Source organism: Octopus bimaculoides, chromosome 6 (genome assembly GCF_001194135.2).
Source record: "Octopus bimaculoides isolate UCB-OBI-ISO-001 chromosome 6, ASM119413v2, whole genome shotgun sequence".
Taxonomy (NCBI): Eukaryota; Metazoa; Mollusca; class Cephalopoda; order Octopoda; family Octopodidae; genus Octopus; species Octopus bimaculoides.
In genome coordinates this window covers 61,073,369-61,082,398 of record NC_068986.1, presented here as the reverse complement: position 1 = coordinate 61,082,398, position 9,030 = coordinate 61,073,369, and the positions used below count along the sequence as shown (strand labels likewise).

The 9,030-nt window shown below is 34.3% G+C and overlaps 1 protein-coding gene across 12 annotated transcripts in view; it reads left to right on the top strand.

Annotated features, from left to right (window-relative positions):
• Positions 1–9,030, top strand: part of LOC106873629 (jmjC domain-containing protein 8) — a 442,493-nt gene that overhangs the window by 398,451 nt on the left and 35,012 nt on the right. For 11 of the 12 annotated variants that reach the window (XR_008264424.1, XM_052968758.1, XM_052968763.1 and 8 more), the window contains 2 exons: positions 1,386–1,531; positions 2,804–2,944. Coding sequence is in view for 11 of the 12 variants with exons in the window: in XM_052968758.1 (XP_052824718.1) it covers positions 1,386–1,531; positions 2,804–2,944 (287 nt within the window). In the remaining variant the exon portion in view is untranslated. Of the gene's footprint in view, positions 1–1,385; positions 1,532–2,773; positions 2,945–9,030 lie in introns of those variants that run through there. The other variant, XM_052968765.1, reaches the window with a different exon arrangement.

The following is a 9,030-nucleotide window of genomic DNA, read 5'->3' as shown; positions in this document are numbered from 1 at the left end:
ATGTGCGTGTGTGTGAGAGTGAGAGGGGGGAGAAAGATGAACAATTTAAAATAAATAAATGATTTAAAATAAATATATTTTAATTGTTGTGTGAGAAAGTATATATAATCTCATTATAAAATATAGTGTCTTTCAAAAACTGCCCTCTCCCACTTTTTCTTTTGTTAGATGCTTTCTGTCTCCCTCTCCCACTTTTTTGTTACTTTTTTTTTTGTTAGACGCTAGCAAACAAACTCTGTCTTGCTTACAAAAATTTTCATTACTTAGACGCTTTTTGTCTCCCTCTCCCACTTTTTCTTTACTTTTTTTGTTAGACGCTAGCAAACACTCTGTTTCTCCCCTGTTACAAACACACTATTTTTTCTCTCTCTCTCTCCTTCACGCGCGTATGCGCAGTTTGACTTTGCCATGTCAACAAACTTCAAAATTGGTAAAAGTTATGGTTGAAAATCGATTTTTACAGCTATACGCGGGTGCCTCTGAGAGAAAAAGTTGACGAAAATGCAGATAGGGTCATGACGAATCTCCTCCTAAAATTGGAGTGACATGCGTGCTAATTTGTGGACGTACATAGACTACATTCACGTACACACACACACACACACACACACACACATCTTGCCTTATATATATACGGATAGTATCTCATATTGCAGTTACTTTTGCGTGGTTCAGCATCCTGAGATCAGTTCACATTATTTCTGCCCATGTATTTTTCCATCTTTCTCTTCCATAGATTCCTTCTTTTGGGATCACATATGTATTACATGTCTGTAGCAGTGCATGTCCTCTCTTATACTCAGTTTTACTTTAAGCTTATATATGCTGTAACATACTTTAAGCTTATATGCTGTAACACATGCCTCATTATTTTTCTAACTTTCATACAATACCCATGTTTTCCTACTAAGCATCATACAGTCTACCTTCATCTGAAGAGAGAATCCTTTTGTTGCCATCAGAGGCAATTGAGCTCTTTCTCATCTCTGTTCTACTATATTTTCTAAGCATCTACCTTCACTGCCAGTTTGGACACCGAGGTAAGGAAGCTTTCCAAGCATTTGAAAGAATATGTCACTGAAACTTTTACTACAAAATACTCTTGTGCACCACTAATGATGTAATATTATTAAAATAGAATTTCTTGGGTTACTACATTAGTAGGCTAGAGTACACTTTATTATTACCTTCATTAGGACTTGCAGATGTGTCTTTTCTTCCTTCACTGGAGTACATAATATGTGGTGAAAGATGTACTTTTTGTTTTTACATTTATAATTATAGATGACTCAGGGTAGAAAACTTTTGGAGATGAGCAATGTAATTTACTTACAACTTACGCATTCTATCTAATTATATGTATTTACTTTCTTTTTCGTCTTCAGGTAATACTGAAGTTCACTTGAAACTTTCTGAGATCTATTCTCTGGCTGGAAGATTTAATGAAGCCTTTAAACACAGCACCAAAGCTATGGAGCTTGATCCTTTATTTGTTGTAGCTTATCTTACTATTGCTAACCAATTTTTTATGGTTCGTATTAATCAGTCTCAATTGTTTTTCAGTAGGACTTAACACTAGTATCTCCTTCCTAGTTTTTGATATTTTAGAGTTTCTATGGCATCTGTTCAAACAAATCCTCCTAATACACTATAGAACCCTACTACCATAATCAAGACAGTTTCTTTTGAAGCATTAGAGATTGATAAATTCAATGACTGGCCACGTATCTATCTCCAACAACCTTTATTTCTATTCCAGCTCACATAAAACCCACAGCAAGTAAGGAAACAGAAATATAGTCAACAAATGAAGGGGGCAGAGAGGCTATACTAGAAAGGTCTCAGAATCATAAACTTGTTAGAAGACAATTTGAACAGATAATATCATGTTTCTAAACTATGGCTTCAATACATGTCATATTCATTTGTGTGCAATAATATTTTTAAAGATTTCTAAACCTAAAAATTAGAGATACATATCCTATATGAAAAACTAAATGTTAGCCATTTTCTGATTTCAATTGTATCATCATATTCAAGATGGTATAAGTTATATCCATTGTTCAAGCTAACTTATTTTTAATGAAGAGGTCAGATCATTTCAATAATGTTATATTCTTTTCATGTTAGTGATAATATATTAAGTGTTATCCATGTCAGAGATTGTATCACTCAAAATCGTTGGTTATCTTACACATTGAAAAATAATTCAAAGATAAAATGTACAACTGAAATGGAAACAGCAAAATGATGAAATGTACTTAGTTCCTGCTTATACACTATTGCATACTTCAGTTAAAATTTTGTATTTCCAGCTGTAATCATCCAGTCAATGTATCATTTAATATATACATGCAATATATATAATTTAATATGTTAAAATCATCTAGTATGTATGCAATTTAAATTAAAATATTGCCTTTTATCTTTTTAGATAATTTTGATATTGTATAGAGTGATATATAATACATAATTGTAATTTTTTGTAATTAAAAAAATGTCAAATCTTGAATGCTTATTGTTTAAAACATAAAAATCCTTCTACAATGTTGATTTTATCCAATAGTTGCACTTTCACAGTTAACATTGGTAAAGTTCAAAGATCCTTTTCAACATTCCCTTTTGTTTTGTTTAAGATTTGTGCACTTTACCAGTTATAAATTTTTTTTTCCGTGTACTATAATACTAAAAGAAAGTTAGCATGTATTATTTACAAATACAATGTTTAAACATATTCTCCTACCTACATCCTCACTCTCACCAATGCTGTCAGTTGCTTAGACAGGCATTTTAACTTTTCTAGCTGGGAAGAAATACCAAAGCTGAGGAAATGTTTCAGAAGGCTATGGTTATAAACCCTAAACTTTGGGATGTCTATGCACAGTATGGAAGTTTTCTTGCAAATACACATCACACTAAACAGGCCATTGAAATTTTCCAGAAGGTAAGTTCAGTTTGTTGTCCATTTGTTTGTATCTTGGAGTTCTTGCTATCTCATCTAAAATTAAACACATAAACCCATGATTTCAAGCACACAATTATATATGTGTGTATGATGCAACTGTGAATATATGTACCAGGCTTGGAAGGCTCAGAAGGAGAGTCTTTCTAAACAACCATCTCAGCCTCCATATCTAATTATTTGTCTATCAGACTCTCTTCTTGTATTGGTGCAATAGGTTGATCAGATGACACATTATGGCTCTGAAGGCAGTCAAACTGTTGACACAAATTTTTGAGTGAACTAATTTTGAAAAAGTCCTGGACCTTATAAGAGGTTGGCAAATGTGTTATTCCATTCAGTGCTCTCTGACTATGGAACTTACCAATCATTTAAAGTTTTATCTTGTGTTGGCTAGATGCATTTGTGCATGTGAGACTTGTCAGTCATTCTTTATTATGCTTGAAACCAAGTCTCTTGACAAGATAGAATTATGCACACAGAAGCAGTTTAAAAGCTATATGAAAATCACTTTGAAGAGGAACAACATTACTTGTTTATGAGTGAAAGACATTACAACTAGATGTTCACTTTAGCAATCTTGCTATTGGTGGGGAAACACACTTCAGCAATGCTGGAAGTGAGATAAGAGGTATACATGTAAAGTTACACTTGATCTCTCTAACCAAACGTTTATATATTCTGTCTATACAAAAGGTGTACATCCCGGATTGGGATCTAGTTATCAAAAGATTCACAAATGGAGATGGTTGTCATTGGATCTGCTGGACAAGTCACAAGCAGTGTGCATATGCATGTATATGTATATATTGGGTCATCTCATAAATAATGTGGTTGTTTTATACTTCTTTTATTTTTCAAAATTAAGATAGACAAAGTTCTTTTTTAATCTAAAATGCACTCTCCTTCATTTTCTACAATGCTCTTCCATCTATCTGGTAGAGTTGCAAGGGCCCTCTTCCAAAATTCACTTGTCCATGGCAAAAGATTCTCCTCCAATATTGTTCTGACCTCGTCTACAGAATTCATATTTTTTTTCCATCCAAATGATTTTGAAGTCTGCAGAATAAATGATAATCAGACGGGGCAATGTTCAGTCAATATGGTGGGTGGGACATCATTTCCCATTCAAACTGCTCCAGCCTTTGGACTGTCATCCTCGCTGTATGTGGCCGAGCATTATCCTGACAGATGAACACCTTTCGTCTTGAAATCAAAGACTGTCATTTTTCTTCTAGTGCTGCTCACAGTAGATCTCCTGTGTTATCATTTCGTTTAGCTTTAAAAAGTTCAAAGTGGACTAAACCTTTCATATCCCACCAAACAGATAACAACACCTTATGTGGATGAAGACCTTCTTTAGCCAGGAGTGCTAGTGTTTCTACTTTCCCTACCCACTGTCTTCAGTGCTTAACATTTTTATAGAGAAAGTTTGTGAGGAACCCATTGACCCAATTTTCTGACTTTTCTGATGGCACACAGAGGTCAATGAATGGTTGAATGACTAAATCCAAGCTTCTCTGCTAGTTCCCCAACAGTTATGGTGGGATTTTGTCCCACCAGGGTTCACAGGACATCTTTGGCGAACTCTACAGATCTTCCAGGACAAGGCTCGTCTTCTAGGCTGTAGTTTCTGGCTTGGCATTTCTGAAACCACCGTTGACACTGGCTTACGATTATTGTCCAATCCCTATATACTGCATTAGTATTTCTTGCACTTTCCGTTGCGTTGTTGCCTTTATTGAACTTATAAAGCAAAATATGCCGAATATGCTCCTTCGTTACTTCCATTATAGCTTTGAAAGAATAACTGTTAAAATCGAACTGCACTCTTCAAAACTTATATTAGGAATAAATCCAAGGTAAAGTTACTACTTGCTTTTATAGTAAGTTAATGTAGGTTGTTTATCCCATTGCATGAACTAAAAATTCATGCAATTGAAAAAACCGCATTATTTATGGGATGACTCAATATATAAATGCATATGTATGCACTCTCTCATATACAAGCATATGCATTCATGCATATATTGAAGTATACATGTTTCGACAATTATACACGAATGTACATACATGCACAAATGTACACACATACACACAGAATTTCTCACTTTTGTGTACATGAAATATATATGACTTATCTGTTCATAAATCTCTTTTGTACACATGCATACACATGCACACACACACACATGCATGCACATACTTTTGAAGATTCATGTTCTCACATTCATGCACATACCTAAATTCATCTGGCTGTATGACTACAAAATAACTACATCCAGAATAACAGAAATACCAAACTAATACCATTTTTGAAATCTTATTTTATAGTAAAGAAAACTACCAGCAATTTGCTAATTTATTTATGGCTGTTAATTCCATTTGTAAAATGAATACATTGGAGACAGTATGTAAAATGCTTAGTGCAGCATTTTAAACATTTTTATTTATGATGCCCACTACTACTGAGAACAAGAAACAAAAGACAACATTAAATTTAGTAATAAACTAGGTGGGTATAAGTAGAAATGTACTAATAACAGAATATAGCATAGTATTGTTGAACTAAAACAAAGTTTTTAAATTTTACAACATAACCTGAGCCATGTGAAAATTTAGATAAAATATTGCATTAAGTGGTTTTCATTGAAGCTATATCTGGGCTGATAATTTTAACCAAATTTAAACATTTTCAAAAGAAAATGGATTTGTTTTCTCAGATAACCAACCATAAATCATTGGAATTAAAAAAATTGAACATTTTGCAGGAGCAAAACAATCAGCACACTTATAATTAGCTACAATGTGCAATGTAATATTTAATGAACTTACCAAAGAATATGATGTTACAGTTGATAAATATACAATGCTGCTGAAACTAGCTTTACTGGAAATGTTTATTTCTATAAATATTGTTAGGTGGAGTACAAAAGAAATAGTGCAGATAGTACTTACAATGTTCATATAAAATCTACTATGTAATTTCAAGTATAGAGATATTGATGATTGTATTGCAGTTGATAGGAGATTATTGACAAGGTGGTTACTTCAAAACATTCAGATGCAGCAATTTGTTGTGATGAAGATAGTCATACAAACAAAACCATAGAAAACATATTTATCTTAAATGTTCAGTCATATATGGATATGATTCTTCTTTGGTTTAGTAGAATTCCGTGCAACAACATTTTACAAATGCATATGCTTACATATAGAATGATCACTACAAAACAAAAGCTCATAAAATGAAGAAATGTTGGGAAATTCTTAAAGAAATCTCTTTAGAAATAAAATTTGAATTAACATGCTTTTCCTTTATTCAAAATTCTTCTTTAAACTTTAAAATGTTAGTTTTCCTTATTTACTTATTGTGACACCACAGCATAACAAATACATATTCATTATCTAATACTTTATTTTAATTTAAAGCGTTTTTAAATTGTTTTAAATATTGAAATGGCTTACTGTACATTTAGAGGCTTATAAAGTGGTATTCATTATACTGTATTTCATTTTCTTATTTACGGTGCACTCTCTGTTTGCATACTAGATGCATTAAAAATATTTTCTAGACTACAGAAAATTCCAAATAACAGCATCTCAAAACCCTGCAGCTGCTGTTTTTAGGGAATTTTAATAAATATTGTCAATCAGATATATATTTGCCTTCATATATATGAATCATTGGTGGCAGTGGCACCTCCTCCTCCTTCTGGGCTGGAGAGACCATTTAGGAGGGGATGGGATATGTGATACTGTTGTCAGGTAAGTACAGTAGCCATGTGGTACCATGTATGGTGGGAGGAATGCTTGATGTGTCTGGGGAGAGGGGAAAGAGGAGGTGGGGACAGGGCCTAGCAAATACAAGCATAACTGAGTGGCTTTAGGATACCATCTTTGCTGTAATGATTAGGTCTTTTTGAGCACAGCAAAAACACCAATTATCTTGGTCCATTGTCATCTCTTTAGGGCTCAGCATCTTGAGATCAACCTTGAATACTTTGTCCCATTCTTCCTGGGTCTCCCTCTTCCATGAGTTCCATCCACTTTAAGCAACTGTCACTTCTTTATGCAATTGTTCTTGTCCATATGCATCAAATGACTAAACCAGTGTAGTCTCCTCTCTTGTGTACTACATGTGGATAGGGTTCTGCTTGTCTTCTTGCTTATTAGAACCTTGATCTTTCCAAAGTTAACATTAAGACCTTTTGATTTCAGGCTTTGCTTCCACACCTGCGATTTCTTTTCTAGTTCTGTTACAGATTCTGTTATGATGATGGGATCATCAGCATATAGCAGTACCTAGGGGCAGCTGGTTTTAAATTGCTCTGTTATGGCCTGGAGGACAATGATGAATAGAAGGGGACTGAAAGCTGTGCCTTGGTGAATGCCAATCTGCTCACTAAATTTGAAACTATACTCATGGCTAACTCATCTTACTGACAGCATACATGTACATGGCTTGTACAGTTTTCACAAGCAATATACATACTCCTAGTTTTCTCAGAGACCACTATATCACAGAATGAGGGACTCTGTCAAAGGTTTTCTCCAAGTCAACAAATGCCTAGTATAATGGTTTATTCTTAGCTAAATACTTCTGCAGATATCTGACTAAGAAGATAGCATCAGTAGTACTTCTATCCAGCACAAAGCCAAACTGCATCTCATCTGCTCCAATTCTTAGAAAATTACTATTTGTAAATAGAAATATTCAGTAACAGTACTTTGGAGTAAAGATTTGAAAACTATGTATTTTGAGCAGGAATATGGCAGCACCACCTCTAGCTGAACTATTATTCTGTGCTAATGAAGGGAAATAACCCAGAAATTGTGATACACAGAAATTGTTTTGAGCTGAGTGGGGGTGCTAGGTTCCCTTGTTTGAAAATATAAGGACACAGATCGTGTTGTGTAACCAGCTGGAGATGATGTCTCTTGGGGCTAAGTTACAGCAACATTAATCCTAAATCAGGACTGCCATAATAATCTTTACTCCAATTCTGTTTCTAATTAATTGTGCTCTCTCTGTAACTTTCATAACCCAGCTATTTGACACCTCCGTAATTACTTCTATTTAGGGCATCTCCCTTACTTTTGTAATAGCTAACTATTATGTTGCTATGTCAGTCATTGGGGATGACACCTTCCTGAGTAACCTGATAAACTATACAGGCAACTAGACTGTATCCTACTCCACCAGATAATTTAAGAATCTCAGTATAGTTCCCAATGGACCAGGAGCTTTCCCCATCTTCATATCCTTAAATGCCTTATCTGTCATACTGTTGTCAACTAGGATAGCTGTTGAGTTCACATTGGAAAGACTCCCTTTACCCCAAGCATTCTTCACTCATAATAACCTTTTGTAGTAGCACTTACACACCTTCTTTTTAGAGTCACTCATTGCAAGTGTACCATTATCTATCCATATATACTCCTCATCCTCAACATCTTGATTCTTTCTGATATACTGTCTTATACTAACGTATTCATATAAATTAACAAGGAAACTTCTTTGTAGTTGCTTAATCTGGAAATAGACATGAAATCTTCTTCAAATCCCTACCATGTAAAAAAAAAAAAAGAACAAATGGATAATGTAGTGTAAGATATATTATGTCTGAGAGAAAGATGAGATAGTTACAGCTGGAATGCCTTTAGTCATCGGTCTACTTGATCAGAGATCATCTGGGATAAATAACAATGACATAGCTGCAATAACACATACATGCCAACATACAAACATGCACATGCATACACACTCTCTCTCTCCTTTCTCTCTCTTTCCCTCTCTCTCCTCTCTCTTCTTTCTCTCTCTTTCCTCCCTCTCTCTCTCATGTACACACACAAACAAATGAATTCACATCTAAACACATTTACCAACAAACAAACCTGTATGTAATCAAATAACATGCAAAAAACTGCAGCTAAAAGGCCTATGGTCACAATTCTACTGGATCAGGACTGACATGGAGTGAACATGTTGATACACACACAAACACATTCACATAGATTGAAACATAGCAAACATGAATACAAATGCAAGTATACAACACACACAT